The sequence below is a fragment of the Labrus bergylta genome, chromosome 8, assembly GCF_963930695.1.
Source record: "Labrus bergylta chromosome 8, fLabBer1.1, whole genome shotgun sequence".
Lineage (NCBI taxonomy): Eukaryota > Metazoa > Chordata > Actinopteri > Labriformes > Labridae > Labrus > Labrus bergylta.
In genome coordinates, this window is record NC_089202.1 from 7,780,262 (window position 1) to 7,797,262 (window position 17,001).

Below are 17,001 nucleotides of genomic sequence, written 5' to 3' on the forward strand. Positions count from 1 at the left end.
TAAAATTTATATTTTTTATTATATTGCGAAAGCTGTCATTACACAAAAAATAACAATCTTTACCTGCTGAAACAAACTGCATCATAGGCTTTTGAACTGTACACGGACAGACAGAGAGGTCAACTCTCCTCTAAAAGAACAACTAAAATGTTCTCTACAGGGGGGAAAAAAAATAACTAAACCAGGTCAAACTTTACTTTGAAACCCTCACAAACTATAAACTTCTTATTTTAGGATATACTGACATTTGGCAACTCTGATATAATATATATTTATGCTAGCAATTTAAATATGGAACTTACAAGTTTACATTACAGGTTTTAGACATGAGGACGGCCAGAAAACAAAAACAAAATACATAAAATTAACATTACTAACAATATTCCAAACTGAAAGCCAAGTTTCACAAACATCCGTATCGTTATATGATTTAGCACAGTCTACATTACACCGTACGGAGTATCTGTATGCAATTGGTTCGATTTGACTGCACCCACTTTACAGTCTGGGTTTAATTCAGACAAAGAGTTGAGTCATCAACTATTGTACTTTTCAATTACGTTTAATACATAAGAAACCTGATAAAGATGTAGAAAATAAGTTGATGTCCGTGGGAAACTCAGGTCAGATTTTACCAAAAGACCAGCGTGCTATTTGTTTGAATCTAATTGAACAAGAGGCCTACTAAAAGAACTGTTGACCAACAATGTACCTTATTTACCAGATGTAAATAACTGAGATACAAACATTTAAGTTCTAATCATCCCCAGGAAAAGATTGCAGTCTGTTCCATCAAGAATCATAGCGAGGCATGCTGTCAGTCATCTTTCCACTCAGTTGATCCAAAACACACCGAACACATAAAGGTATTCACTGAAACCAACAATAAAAATCTGATTCAAGAATACCTATTGTGTAGAGATTGCACTGTGTTAACTAAAGTGAAACCATTCTGGACTCGTATACCATTTCCCCCCAAATCTGAACTCATAATACTGATGCAAACCTCTCCATTATATAACCTAACTTTGACCTGGCAGTCAAAGGAATAAACCTACTTAACTTGATTACAACAATGCAGTGTATGCACTTTATGTGTGTTTGAAATAAGGGACATAATGAAGTCTATCGAAAGCGAAGAATATTTCACTTCACATGCACTGATAGATAAAACAACTAATTACTCTGATACTTCATACAAGTATAAAAAATAGACAGGTTAAGAACTAAAAATAGATTTTAAGAATGAGAAGAAGAAAATAAATTAAAAAAAAGTGTGACTTTCTGGATAAACTTATACAGCTATGTAACATTTACAGTTTTTATATATGTTGTTGTTGTAGTAGCCGTGTTCTCACAGTGCCTAAACAGAAATGAAAATATATCTCACGGACACTAAATGCTTTAGTCTTAAAATGCTGCAGTTTGAGGGAAAGGTCCTCTTAAAGCCATATCATCCGAAATATAACGGAAAACATTCAAATGTACATATGTTGATGTTTTTACTTAATTGTAATAAAGATTTTAATATGTGTAGTGTTGAAGAAAATTGTAGATGACACGTTAAAACCAAATGAATCAAATGGGCGGAGCATGCAGGCTAACATGTCACATAACAGTAAGAAAAACAGTATGTCACATAACAAATCATAGCACCCTACTGATGAGGTTCAAATCCGGCAAAAATATCTGACTCATGAAGTTTTATAGAACCTTAATTAATATTAGTACATTAAATGTTGAGTTTTGATATGCGCGTCTGAACTTTGACATTCATTAGTAATCATATTCGTTATGATCGCACAGCAGTTTGCAGTATGGCTAATAAATGCTGCTACACAAAAAGGGGATATATATATATATGTTAGGGCTTATATAGAAACACAAACTACTGAAGAGTTCTACAAAGCTCAAGCCAGTAGATACTGCGGATTTAATAAAATAAACACTGGGAAAACATGCAACATAAAACCAAATTCTGGCAAAGGGCTTTGATGATTATTCTATAAAATCTTGCTTCAAGATGTGAGACTAAATGATCGTGACTGTGGAGAAGAGCGATAAACAGCATAGACACAGAAAGTGAGAAGCACAAACACAATCCTTGACATGCAAAATTATTTACAAATCATGTAAATACTTAAAACAAATTCAACAAAACAGGACGCAAATTAAAGTGTCTGAATGTCAGGGCATCGACAATGTGACGTTCAGGTCACACTGTTGTCTCGCACACTTTGACTTTAACACAAAGTCCCGTCGTTACCGTCGGTAGCTTAGTGAGGAGCTTTCTGTGTTAAGATTGGCTCTGTGGAAATCTTACATATTTGAACTGTTAGTGGAAGACGGCTTTGACAACACAGCTCCCTCCTGCAGCCTTCAGGGCGTCCCTCGAAGTGAGCAGTCCATACTGTTCAGGGGATGCCAAATGGTGCAATGCAAAGACATTGGAGCCAGTACTTTATAGTGCACCTTATTATTGCTCTCTTGGCACTGCGTGGTACTTGAATTTCTCGTTGCACCCCTTCTGCCAAGCCACTCGGCAGATGGAATGCTTTTTTTTGTCCCACGGTAGTACACTGCACTCCCTACGCAATGAGTGTTTACATATGATACACACTGTTTATTTACAGAGAAGAGGCATTGACACGGTCCAACCCTCTGCTTCAGGGAAAACACTGGAAACAAAATGTGTGAAATTAATCTTTCCTGTCCTCGAGTGTAATGCTGATTTTGTTCCTCTGGTTATTTGCAAACAAAAAAGCATCCGTTTGTATTTCATAACACACCTGTGGGCTCGGATTTGCATCACCACCTTAGGCTTAGGTCTTAATATTGTAAAGGCGTGTGATCCACTTCAGGTCCAAAGCTATATGTTTAACAACCTCGCTTTACACATTTTCTACCTCATTAAAACCCAAATGATACCTGAACCAGAACAAGAGACTTTCTGTATGCATCTTTCTTCTGAATCATTAAAGATGGGGAATTCAAACAGAAGGAGGTTATGCTTTATGTATAACAAATGTGTTTGATTTCTCTTACTAGCATAAAGACTTTTTTTGATTCTGTACAACACATTTCTATCAGCAGCATTTTGTCTAAAGCCTTTGACCCAAAGGGAGAGCCGCACTCCTCTTTGACGCAAGATCACATGTTTCTTGTGTCATGTGATCATGGGATACGTGGTGCTGAGCGGTCGTTGGTGAGGGTTCTTTTAAGCTTGACCCCCTTGCGGATGGCCACTAGCATGTTGCCCTCTGACCCTTCTCCTCCCTGGTGGTCCTCTTCTCCTCCGTCCTGCCCTGGCTCCCTCTGCAGGTGCTGGGGTACACTGGGAGGATTGGTGGTAGCCTGACCACTCCAGGACATCATAGGCAGCGTACTGGCATCCCCACCTCCTGCATATGTTGGAGAATCTGGGCTTTCATCTCCACCTCTGGTCTCCTCCGCACTCCTGCTCCCATTTACCACTCCAGGCAAGTCGGGCACTGTGGGGATTTTTACTGGGATAACAGGAGTACGAATAGGGATGGGGCCAGTGCCCACTATTGAACCTGAGCGGCGGGCGGAGGGTTTTGAGGAGGGGGTACGGCGGATTGTGGCAACTCCAGGAGTGACAATCACTGGACCATGGCCTGAAGAATAGGAGCCAGGGGCATTGTGGGATCCAGAATAAAATGCCTGACCTGAATTTGAGCCTGCCATGGAAGAGCACAAATGAGCCAAACATAGATTATTTTTTCAAGATTTTAGAGAATTATATCCAATTGTGACAATATCTGTGTAGTCTGTACCTGTAGGGGTAGTAGGATAAGGCCCACCGTGGATGGGTGTGGAGGGATAGGGCCCTGCAGGGTAGGCTCCCTGACCTGGGTAAGGAGCCTGCGTGCTGGGCAGGCCGGCTGTGGAGGCCGGCCGTTTGCTCTGAAACATTAGTCTGTAAGACTGACTGATGTCACTGTTTCTGGGGATGGTGGAGGACTTATCAAAGTCTGACTGCTGCTGCTCAGGCTCCTGATCCCCCGCCATGGAGAAGTAGTCATAGTCTGATACTAGAAAACACAAAGAGAGGGGTAAATGATGCATTGACACAGCAAGATATTGTATGAAACAAGAGTAAAAAAAACAGGTGACAGTTTACTAAACAATTGAGGACTAAATGATAGACATTGTGTTACCTTGTGAAGGTATTGTGTCCTCTGAGCAGCAGGGTGTGTTGGTCTGTGTACTGTAGCCACTTGAACACTGGATGGAGTCTCTGCTGGATCTCTGAGTGTCCAGCTCCAGACCTCTGGTTAAAGCCAGAGCCAGTTCCTCATGGGCGTCAATATCCCCAGCCTGGAGCAATCAAGCAGTGAAATCAACATTCTGTAATGGGGTCTGATGGTCTGACTGTCTGGACACAGCCAGGTACAATTCATTTAACTCATTACAATCATTAGGTACAATTGATGTCACTAAATGGGAACATTAGTGGTCTAAATGCCTCAACTGTGAAAACATTGGCCTGCTGGGAGTTCAATGTGAGTTTGCCTTAAACTAAAGAAACACAGATGGCATTAAGTCTGTGTGCTCCGTCCAGTATCGTGGCAAATTGCCATCAGCCATAGAAAACTACAAATGTTTTCAAGCACAAAGTTGAAAGTTAAGAGGCATAAAGGGGGAAAAATGTCTAGAGTCATTTTGAGCTTCTCTTAATTTAACATAAACTTGCAAAAAGTATAGAACAGATGTATAGACAATTATTCTCTATTCAGTTCTCTTAAATTTCTAAAAAGGAAATGAAGAAGTATGATCTAAAATGGATTATGTGCTATGAATAACAAAAAAATAGTGTAATGAGGAACTAAATACAGAAAAAATGCTGAATGACGGCAGACTTTTTATATCACAAACAGTTTGAATGATCTGACCTTGATAGGTGCAGCCACGATCCTGTTCTTCTCCTCCACTGATGCAGACGTTTGAAGAGCCGCTGAGGCTGGTGCTGTAGACCCTGGGATGTTACCATTACTCATACCACCATTACTGTCTACTACAGCTGGGGCCTCCTTGTCTTTCTTCCTCCTCAGTGTGTTAACCATTGGCTGATCATAGGGGCCTGGCTTAGCCCAGTCCTATAAGAAAAGAGAGGTCAAGGTGTAAATATCACATTACTTTGCTTCTGTCCTCTTATTCATCTCTACACACATCAAAAGTATAAAATAGGCAAACAGTTGATTTAAAAATAATGTAAATGACATATGTTGAATAAACTGTTTAAAAAGGAGGACGGGAGCAAGATGATCATCAAGACCAAGGTGATGAACAAACCTTCCAGCTGGGGACCCTTGATGAAGGCACCATGGGGGAGCCCATTGTGCCGTAGTGAGGGTAGTCTGGCAGTAAAGCTGAGGCGGGACGTGACCATGAGCGAGTGGGGCAGGAGGTGGAGGTGGAGGATGAGGAGGAAGGAGGGAAAAAAGGGAAGGCGGTGCCTGATCCTGAGCCCAAACTCCCCCCATTGCTATGCAGGTAAGGGGAGTTTGCCGGACTGTAGTGGTCAAAACCATTGGACAGCTGGATGTGTGTGCAGGATATTAGCAGAAAACAACAAAATACAAGGGGATACATTACTTAAATGATATACAAAGGAAAATGACAACAAAAAAATGGCCACATCACTTAAGTGAAATAATTAAACAGCACAAAAAGAAACATGGATCCAGAGGAATAAAACAGAACAAAGGAAACTATCATAAATGATGATCAAAATCATAAATGAGAACTTGATGTGCATGCCTGGGAGTAGCAGGTGATGAACTTAAGTTGATGTAATGTACAGCCAATTTGAAGTTAGGTACAAGAAAGCTGTAGTGCATGTAGTAGTTGTACAGTACAGACATGTATGTGAAAGAGGGTTAAGCGTGTTTCACCTGGTCAGTAGTGTGCTGAGGTGCAGTAGCAGCAGCTAGAGGAGAGGGGGAGCTGCAGTCACTGTGAGGCTGCCCAGTCTCTGACACCTCAGAGGACCTGGAACTGGGACAAGGCTGGAAAAGCAAAGGGGCAGCAGCAAGAAGCCAGTGAGATGAGACCAGAGGGAGAGAAGAGGTTAGTGAGGGGGGGAGGTGGTGGAAGAAATTGAGACAGATAGGCATGTGCAGAGGGGCAAAAAAACGCAAAGACAGACATGTCAGCAGGTAGACAGAGAGAAGCAGAGAGAAGCACTTTGTTAGAGAGCAGCTGCAATTTTTCCACAGTCCTCAGCAGTTAGTGAGGAGTACAGACAAGTGACCATAAAGGTGGCAGAGACGGTGCACTGGGAGTCATACAAGCATTAATTGCTTTGACATCAGCAGTACTGTAGCATTGTTAAATAATGCACAGGATAAGTTGTCTTTAGGATGTTGAAAGTACTCTCACAAACACGTGTTAAACATTTTAAAAGGGAAATATTAGCAATTAACACCCTATTTGTAATTCATACTTAATTCATGCCTATAAAAGGGAAATCGTTGTTTTGCTTGTGGTCCTTCAGAAGCAGATTAGAGGTCAGCTTCAGCTGCAGAGCACCAACCACAACGTTATTAAAAATGTATGTAAATTAAAGAAGTCCACATTGACTAGAATCTTTGGCCTTACCAGTCAAGGGTTAAGGAGTAACCCCAGTAAATCCTATTTAGTCATGACAACTTTTTCCAACATCAACTACGGTAACCTTAGAATAAGGCATTGAGAGGGCTAATCCTTGAGACTGTACTGTAAACAGGTCACGTATGAATTTGCCAAACCACTCTCTCACTGCATCATAAAAACTTGGAGTCTAACTCCACCACTGTGTCCTGGACAGGGGAACTCTGGTTGCTGGCACCCTACAAAACGCCATCTAATGCAGCCAGCCGCTCTCATGGTTGATCTCAAACCACAAAACCCCACACAGACAATCCCCCTGACTATTACATCGATAATTACCCAAAAAGTCCATGTCTGATGGTGCAATAAAAGTGACACAATGAGACCTGCTGATAGAAACATGCCCTCAGCGAGAGGAAAGCATACTATTGACGCTGAAATATATAATTTTACTTTGATACATTTAATGATAATACATCAAACAGCATGATCAGGCCCCTGCAAGTTTAACCAAACCACAGTCTGTCACAGCAGTCGACTCTTTAATAGCAGGATAGGGCTGACCTGTTTTGCCCTGGGCTAGAATGGAAGCAGACTAATTTCCTGTACATTTATGTTATAATAATAGTAGTGAAATGACTTCACCATGATCACATACACTCTCTGCTGTCAGCTAACTGCCTCCCATAGTGGCTGGGGAAATGTGTGAGAAAAGACTATTGTGGATTGCTGATTTGGGGTTTCTCTCTTTGTTTCTGAATACAATAACCTATAAAACATAAAGCATTTTTTGGTTTTACAGCCTTGAACTTTAAGCTACTTTAAGCTATGATGACGGTTACATGTGGGTCGCTGACATTTGTTTTCTTACCTTTGTTTCAGCTGGCATTGGCAATGATGATTTGCACGATGTGTATTGGTCCTGTGATGACGAAATGAAGCCTGAGTCGTGGGAGGAGATGCTAGAGAGCCGAGCTGGGGTCTGCTGGGGTAGGGTAGAGCTGCGGTACCGATGGCGAGGGGGATGGTGGTGGAAGAGGTGGTGTGAGGAAGAGGAGGAAGAAGAGGAGGAAGGAGAATGAGAGTGGGAGCCACTGGATCCCCTGGAGTCACTACTGTTAACGCTGTTCAGACTACTGAGAAGGGGGAAAGGGGTGAGGGATGAGGGAAGGACCAGAGGAAGGAGAAGTTTGGCAGTGACAAGCGGGGGGAGGGGGGGGGGCAGGGGGGGAAGAGAGAATCAAAGTGCACCCATAGACATGGATTGAAGGAGGATGGTTGGACAACAGGAATAACAAGGAGAGAATGGATTGGGGGGAATGTGGAGGAGACAGGGTGGGAAACAATTAACACAGCACACCAAGATGCAGCAGGCAGTGACTGTGGCCGATCCAGTCAACAAAACAAAACAACATAAGAGGCATGATATCATAATGACAATAATTAGAGGCTGGAAATCAAAAGGTCTCATGCCTTTGAAACCGCTGTTTGAGAGTTTCTACACAGAGATTACTGTGAGCTAATTACACTACAGTAGTGGAATTATTGAGGACTAGTTACTGTGTAAATTAAAACCTAAAAGCAATACATAAGTGATAGATTGCAAACACTGTCAAATGAAATATGCATCAAAATAAGTAAATTATGTAGAATGAAAACATACAATGCAAAAAAAGCAAAACTGTCTTATTTAAGCCTTACTTCAAAGTCTGTGAAAATTATAATTACAAAGCATCAAAACCAAGAAAGCAGCTGTCTCATAATGATTTAGTCATTTCATGAACGATTGGTTGAAAGCACAACAACAAAAAGTCTTGTTTTGGGGTGAAACACTTAAATTGCTCTTTTATAGTGTTTCAACAGACTGGAAGGCATTTAAGCTTTTGATGAAACCCATTGTCTTCAAAATTAATATCCCAAAGCTTTAACATTAGAAATGCAAAGCAATACCCAACCCAGGCAAAAACAAATGTCTTTATTCAAACCAGAAAAGTTCAAGAAAAATGACAAACAAAAAAGAAGAGAGGAGAGAGTGTAGAGGACATGGTCTGAAGAGCTACAACTAATGAAGTCTAACATACCACATTATATATCAAACTTTGTCCTTGTGCCATTCCTTTAAAATGTACCGGTAGTTAAATTCAAGTGTAACCTGCTTAGGTGAATCATAAGCCCTTTTCAGAGTACAATTTCACAACAGCGCCTTAGCAAAGCCTGGCAGTCATAACGACTCAAGAGTCCCATCTCCCGTGTATTGCAGTTTTTACCTCTGAAGGCTGCACAGAGGGATGATCACTCCCCCCCCCCCCCCCCGTTACACCTCAGCAACATTCAATTAAAGGCGAACGGTCACAGGAGTGTAAATATCACACCCTAAAAACAGCAGTCTGAATAGGGCTATTGACTACCAATGCAGATGAAGCACAAATAGAGAAATGAAGATGAAGGATATGCTAACTACTCCATCTTAAATTGACCACTGGGTGGCAGACATAGATTGGGCAACACAAAAGTTTTTCTTTTCTAAGATGTCTCCAAATATAATTCACAGCCATTGAGAGGGTTTGGGAGCCTTTGTGCATACATTACACATGCTATGATTAAACCTCTAAATTCAATGTTTAAAAATATTTGTTCCTCATATCTCAGTTGTTGGAAATGATTGAAAAAAACTGTAGACATTTTATTTTATATTTTGTGTCATCCTGGAAAAAAACCCCAGATGTGTCTGTCCATTAGGTAAACTACTTTGTGGCTGTGAGTCTTGTGATTGGATGTGGGAGCCTACCTGCACATGCTGGACTTCCTGGACATGGTGGTGCTGGGAGATGAGGGTGGCGTTTGGTAAGACCAACCATAGTCTGAGCCCTTCAGGTCCGTAATCACCTGAGAGGAAGATAAATAGTAGTCATACTTCTTAGTTGCACCTGTCAAGGTGAAAGGCACTAAACTAATCCAAATAACTTGACCTCAGGTCAGTTGTTTCAGTTTAAGTTAACTGTTCATGGGCTGTCATCTTTGATAGTTTTCTCACCTGTTCACTGGCAGGAGGAAGCTTGTGTGGGTCAGAAGTCAAGGCTTTGAGGTCATCAGATATGGTCTGGAGGTGGGTGACCTCTCCCAACATAGAAATCTCCTCATCCTAGAAGAATAAATGGCAGAGAATGAAGTATATATATCAAGAGCTTACAATATAGAAAAAGTCCTTTTTGAGTGAAACAAGAAGATCTGGAATGGTGGGTAATGGACAAAGTGCATAAAGGTACGTATAAGTAAAGCAATTCAATAAAAATAATGAATTGAAAATCACCTTCACAGTCAGTAAAACAAAATGCAGAGACAGATTGCAGATTGGACTTTCTAAAGGCTTTAGTCCTTCTTTTACACATTACTGTACTCACCACTACAGGCTGCAGCATGGCTACAAAACAGCAGAATCTCTGCCTGTCCTCTATAAGAGCCTTCCTCAGGGCCTGCTTCTCCGTCTCTTCCAGCAGGATGTATTTATCACTGACATCCTGCATGGCGCTGTCCAACTGGGGCTGGATATCACCTCGACCTTGGAAACGAAATGGAAATATAAACAAACACATGAAAAAAATGAAATACATCACAGGTATAATGAGATAACCAACTCACGAGGAAACACATGACTGGTTTATTTACTACTACTACACAAACACTACAAAGAACAGAGTTTTGCTACTGTAACATGCATGAATATTTACAAACAATATGAATACAAAGCCATGAAAGTATGATGAGGTTTCATTACTTCTGCCTGGAGTTGGCTCTGAGTGTTACTACAGCTCTGAATGTTATCTTCTCACTGTGGTTGTTGCTTCAATGTAAGCATTTGAATGTTCCTACTACGTTTTGGCTATCACCTCCACATGAAGTGCCACTCATGTCATAGAAGTGTTTCCTATTGTTTGCTCAGAGGTAGTCAGAAGGTTACCAACTTTAAAGTCATCTGTTGCTTATCCTCAAAAACTTCAATCGGCTGTGAGCGGATAGCCAAAAGTAAAACCTTGTGTTGAGTGTGTAAAGGTGTGTGTGTGTGTGTGTCTGCATACATTTGTACATGTTTCTGTGAGAGTCTATGTGTGTTGGCCTGGGTGATTGAGAGGACACCCTGAAGCCAGCTCATGCCCTCTTGAATTCCCTATGGAGGCAGGAAGGCTGGAGACTGTGCAAGTGAACTTATTGTGGGCCTCAAAAGCATTATCTAACCACTCAAACTACTCGTCCTCAAAAAAGCTATACACATACACACTCTTGACTTTGGTACATCAAGGTCAAACCCACAATAAGCAGCACTGTAGTCTGTCTGTCTGCTCTTGTGTCTAAGCAAAGATAACAAACTGGTGCCTGACATTGACGATTCCTGAGAGGCCCTATATAATGCAAATTAGTATGAAGGAAACACTGATAGAGTTCCAGGGGAGAATTATCTTCACGTTAAATGTAAAACAAAAGGATGTGTGTATAACGTTGAAGATAAAGCTTTAGCTCTTTTCTCTCTGATATGGCAGTACAATCTATACATTATAAATCATTTGGGAAGCTCTGGCTCAGATGCTTTGTCTTACCATCGGTTGACAACTAGACCACAATTAAAGGGACAATAAACAATGGCTGCTTTAAATGGAAAAGCACACATTGGAATCTCTTGCTGTTATTAACTGACTTCAAGATCGTTCAAAAGTTTCCATATATAAGATATCCAATAACCAAGCTTTGTTTAGTGTCTGTCACACTGAGAGGAATGTGAGTTATGTGAGTGTATATGGCAATTCCCACTATATTACACTATGGGGACCATACTGATGAGTAAATAGAATGGAAAGCTCAAATTGTAGTTTATATTTTCAAAGGGGCACTTTTTGAACAAATAAGTATTCAATTACATTGTACAAGGTTTAGTGGAGAGCTGACTGTATCCTTGCCTGATATGGCTAGACAGGCCTCACTCATTAGTCTGGTTTCCACTGCCGGACCAATGTCTGTATTATTCATAACCCTTCAGGCAATATGACTCTATATCAATAATGTTGCCAAGGAAAATGTGAACAATGCTTTAATCAAGAGTTGTAAACAGTTGGGCTGTTATCATTTAGTTGAATTAAAACCTTAATCAATTAATTTAATTGTTTCAATTCCATTTTGCAGAATGCTTACTTAACACTTGCTTCAAAGAACAGTCATTAAGGTGACATAAATCAAAATATACGTCACATCTTGTTTTCTTTTGAGTTTTTTTTAGCTGGTCTTGAAAAAAGACTGAAACCAGTACTGATGCATCTGCAGACAAGACCATCAGCGACAAGCTTGATAACGTAATTTTTTTTTATGCTTGTTACCACTGCTTTGAAGTAAGTGTCAAATGAAGTGAGTTAAAGCAGCATGTCACAGAAACAGCCTCTGTTAAAATGTTCCACTTCAAAGATTCAGTCAGGGATATGATTGACTATCACAAGATGGAAGGAGGAGAATTTTATTCAGAAAACAGGACTAACACTTTGAAATATACGAGGTGCTGCTTTTTCAACAGGGCCCGCCAAAATCCAGACAAATCAAGAGTTTCTCCCAGGAGCTGTAACTCTCTTTTAAGTGTGATAAAAACATTTTAAGCTCCAAGCCTTAGTTGGCCTTACTGTAGAAAAGTGAAATTTCCAAAGCCAGAGATGCTGTGGTGTCTCTTTGGCATGCTGTATAATGAAGGTTCCTGCATTCTGGCCACAGTGGTTTTGGATAGACACTACAGTAAGTTGAGGTACTGTGTCTTAAAAAAAAGCAAAAGATTTTCTTTGTTGCTGTTTTGGTAGGGCCCATGAGAATCTTGACTAGCCGAGCTTAACATTGTCACAATCAGTGTCATATAACTTCTACATGTACTTTTGTTAAAGGTAGTACTATCAAGAAGAAGCAACTTATCACTTTACACACTAACTAATATGAAAACGTTTGAATTTCAAGAAATACAAGCAAACTAATAATTGTTATTACTCAACAAGCTGGAGACGGACATTAGCATAGATGGAAAAAGCAGAATTGCACGGATGGAGGGGATAGGAAAAACTCACAGGAACACACCTATGCCGTCATATCCTTGCAAGAGATTTCCACTTGTAATCCAGAGACAGGTAATGAGTGCCGAACATAGGATTCTGTTATGTTTCGAAATTGTCTCTACAATGGGTCGTTCCTTGGTTTGTTCACATTCCTGGGTTCAGTACCGTGACTTGTGCAACTATTTGAATGACAAGGTCCTGATTGCTACTTCCTCCTTCCCTTCAACCACAGACATACACTGAGGTTCACGGAAGTTCAGTGGTCACTGACTGCATAGTAAACAAATCCACCCTGAAGCATATTTCCCAAGCTGTTTCAGTGTTTCATAAGAGACAATTAGAGATTGGGCTGTATACAGTAGACAAACTATTTGGTTTCACACTGACTACTGAGTGTCTCTATGTTACACCCTCAGAGCAACTACGTAACGATTAAATGGAGACACCCTTTTGAGTGTTAGTGAAAATGAAAATAAAGCTTTGCTGTGCACTTTGCTGTATTTTATAGTCTTTTATGTATCAGAACATTTGGGACATGAAATCGACACAAAGTGTCAGAAATCCCACGGGTATGATGCACTTGTTTTTACCAAACTCAACTTCCCAGAAATCCAGTAACTAAGCCGAGGCTAATCTGGAGGTGGTTTACATGGTCTGCACACATGAAGATACATTGTGCATACACACAGAAATGAGATTATCTGAGCTTTCACATGACCAATGATTACATTAGGTTTCAGTCACAGGCTGTTTCTTAGCAAGGCTGAGGTCTCAGGTCAGAAAAACACCCTCACGAGACACATATCAAGCATCAGATAAACACAAGCTGACAGAAGATGTATAAGTTCTGTGTGTAAACAGCATGCTATTTTTAAAGTTCAATTACTGAAAGAATTAGCTCACTCCTAGACTTTATAATTATTATTATTTTTTGTTTCTGTGACATGGCCGTGAGTTTACAGACATTTCCCATGGACCAGATGTAGTGGGGTATATTAAGATACATTTTCCTAGCTCTAATCACTAGGCTAATACCAGCAAGGGGAATGAGCTACTGGTAAATGCTATGTTATAACGGAATCATCTGTTTCATTGCCTTCTTGTCACACATTCTTTGGTGGGTAAATATTGTTGTTGTCAAAAGAAAAAAATTCTATGAATTATAAGCATTGAAAAAAAGTGTAATTTGTGTCACTAGGTGGCGCACTGAAAAGAAACACATTAGTTTCTTTACCTTGAAGTCAAAACCCAAATTAACAACAGATTCCCATGTGTGATGTGACAACTATAGTCTGAAGACAATGTCCGAGAAAATTATGGTGAAAAAATGACTTTCTGTAAATGCATCCAAGGTGCTTGGTTAGACATTACAGCCTGGACTAAAACTTGGACAGTATGTCTAGCCACAGACAGACTTACCTAGATTATCAGCTGCAGTGCAGCATAAGGACAGGGATGTATCCGAAACACATGGGGACAGGAAGAGGGAAGAGATCCAAGTCAACTGAAACAGTGCCACCACTAAACACTAATCCATCACCTTAGGGTGCAGTCTTTTGTCTTTGGATGCCTGCTATCATTGTAATAAGAAACCAACACAATGCCTTCAATATGCTTCAGAAGGAAGTAACATCATTAAGTCGCCCAGTATCACACAGTACTTAAATAGTGCTTTAATTAATAGTACATTACAGGCAAGCTTAGCTGACCACAACAAGCAAGGCTTTGTAAAATGCTTCTGTAATGTAAGAACATCACCAGTTAAGACAAACCAGACACTTTGATTCTATTAATCACTGCATTGATCGCCACAAAAAACTCCAAATGTTGGCAGTTTTAAATTTTAAAGCTGACATAATCAAATACTGACAGTATACTGATATTCTGCTGCACCTACACAACAAACAGATGAAAATTGTGGCAAAATGTTGCTATGGTTACTGTTTCTTTTATTGCTGGGCTGATAGTCTATTGGTGATTTTATCTTGTATTTAATTATCAGTGTCGCAGAATGCTGCAGGGGAAAGACACAAGTCTCTCGTTGCCATACTAGTAATGATCACTGCACTGTTTAAGTTCTATGCTGTTAGATCCACTGCAAAGTAAGAGAAAGTTCCATGTTTCCCCTCAACCTCTGTTGACTTTAGGAATATAAAACAACCACTTAATTAAACCTGAACACATCAACATCTCAAAACTTACTGTGGAAACATATTTTCCCAGTTCCTTTTATGTGTGTATCATTTTTTACCCAGGTGGGCGAGTGCGTAAGTAGAACCTGAGCCAAAAGACATGCAGTATGAGAAAGCTCCTTCACTCTCGCAGTGTTTACCAAGTAAGGTAATGTTTATCCTCTCTAGATTTGTATAAGTCCAATCTCAGCAAGGGCAAACTCCTTCCATACACATTAGTGCTGTCTAATGAAAATGTTGTTTATAATGTTAGGACATTTTCTCATTTAAAATAAAAGATAGCATTTTATTTCACAAGCTGTTTCTTTGCCTGGTCGTGTGTATGACTTCTCTTAATTCTGTAAAGCTGACTTTTTGCTGATAGAGATCTTCAGTCATGTACAGCATTCATCAAATTACCACCAAAGCCCAGGTACATCTTGTTCAAGTAAAGAGAATAATAGCATTACAAGTCATTCACCCGTAGATTCCTTTTTCTTCTCTCCTGATGTAACAACTATGAGACAGATAATGACGAGGCTATCAGAGAGGCAAATTTAAAGCTCATCTTTGCTACACGTAGGTCTGGCAGGTTATGACAGACACAAAGCATGTACGGGTAAAGCTCTTTTGAATATTGAGCTAATCTTTTAGCATGGGGGAGTAAAAGATTCAAGTGCCATGCTTTCTGATTAAGCATCAAAAGTAGCAGGGGACAACAAAAGCATTCTACATGGATACAAGTTTTAGGACATATGAGGTGGCTATCTTTCTCTAGCATCAGTTTGTAATTAATATGTGACCCCCCCAAACAATGTCTAGTTTTCATGCATTCACTTCATCATTAAGACGCTAGTGTATATTGTGTTGTGTGACTCCAACATGATGTCTTGCTCTAAGCTGATAGTTTAACGGTCCAATCTTAAGCAGAGTGTCAGCAGAACATTGTTCTCCATCATTAACAGATTAACTGCCAATAGCAGTAATATTTAGTAAATTCATATCAGCTATTTTCTTAATTAAGAAAGTAAATTGCATTCAACTTTTACCTTTCTTTGCTTTCTTTTGAAGTTTCAGGGTGTCTGAGGACTTCTTCTTTATTTCCTGTCGGGCTCTTTTATACTCTGGTTCAGGAGGACAAGGTGAAAAGTGTATTATTAGTGAAAACTTAGTATAAACGTGCAGTTTTTCATACACTTGGTATTATTCTGTGGGACAAAAGAAAAGTATGACACCCTTCAAGGGGAAATGTGCTGATTTTCCACCAGCTACGTGTATATTGATATCATATGTTAATGAACAATGTTTTACTCCCCTCAGTGTTAACTGCAAAGAAAGCTCCCATGTACCAGCAAAACTTCACCTAGCAGAGTTTTCATATGTCTTCTTGTACTACAACCTGTACTGTTTTTTGCGGAGAGATGCCTCTAAGAGAGGCTTATTGTCTTATCCACAGTCTTATTGTGGATATGGAGGAAAACGATCTTACTACTGTAAAGTTGGAGTCAGACATTTGGGGCTACTTATGCACACAGCAGAATACAGTGTGGTGGAATGACTGTGTGTAGAGGAGCTAGATGCTGTGGAGGGTGAAGCAACCCCAGCAGGTAAGGAGAGAAAGAAATAGCCAGCTTGAGCCGGGACAGCTGGTGGTGCTGTAGAAACTGTGTACTGATGAAAATCTTTATACTGCAGTGCATTTCACCTTGCAATTTAAAAAAACATACGTTGTCTACGCACTATTTTGTTCTCTGAGAGGTCAGCAAGCGGAAACTTTTGTACTTTCATTTACCCACCCACCAGAAGCACCTTTAAAGCCTATCCATTTGGGAAGGGCCTGGGAGTGGCATTGGAAGGCAACGAGCCCTGTGCATTCTGGGTGTTGAAGAATTTGAACCCTTTGGGCAGAAGGGTATGACAAAGCCCTTTTTTTGGAATTTATCTTGCTTTGTAGCACTGATTTCATCCCCCCCCCCCCCACATTTTTACTGCACCAGACAGTTTAGTTTTATCACAAGTCTATCTTCCCAGAAGAAAATATCCCATTCCTAACCTCTTCTTGCGGTCATAATTCGATAATAACTAGTAAGCTGCTGAAATAACATTATTACTGAAAACGTGTTCCTTGCATTGCTTTAAGT

At 40.2% G+C, this 17,001-nt stretch overlaps 1 protein-coding gene across 5 annotated transcripts in view; it reads right to left on the reverse strand.

The window, feature by feature from the left end:
- The window catches only part of LOC109984416 (protein MTSS 1), a 47,716-nt gene continuing 30,715 nt past the window's right edge, over nucleotides 1-17,001 (reverse strand). Inside the window, exons 6-16 of one of the 5 annotated variants that reach the window (XM_029277489.2) lie at nucleotides 15,910-15,984; nucleotides 10,017-10,174; nucleotides 9,650-9,757; nucleotides 9,404-9,501; nucleotides 7,487-7,616; nucleotides 5,919-6,032; nucleotides 5,317-5,562; nucleotides 4,917-5,120; nucleotides 4,182-4,341; nucleotides 3,798-4,055; nucleotides 1-3,701 (exon numbers count right to left, since the gene is read on the reverse strand). In XM_029277489.2, the coding sequence (XP_029133322.1) occupies nucleotides 3,175-3,701; nucleotides 3,798-4,055; nucleotides 4,182-4,341; nucleotides 4,917-5,120; nucleotides 5,317-5,562; nucleotides 5,919-6,032; nucleotides 7,487-7,616; nucleotides 9,404-9,501; nucleotides 9,650-9,757; nucleotides 10,017-10,174; nucleotides 15,910-15,984 (2,078 nt within the window). In that variant the 3' untranslated portion in view covers nucleotides 1-3,174. Of the gene's footprint in view, nucleotides 3,702-3,797; nucleotides 4,056-4,181; nucleotides 4,342-4,916; nucleotides 5,121-5,316; nucleotides 5,563-5,918; nucleotides 6,033-7,486; nucleotides 7,752-9,403; nucleotides 9,502-9,649; nucleotides 9,758-10,016; nucleotides 10,175-15,909; nucleotides 15,985-17,001 lie in introns of all 5 variants that reach the window. The other 4 variants (XM_020634558.3, XM_020634559.3, XM_029277488.2 and 1 more) reach the window with 4 other exon arrangements.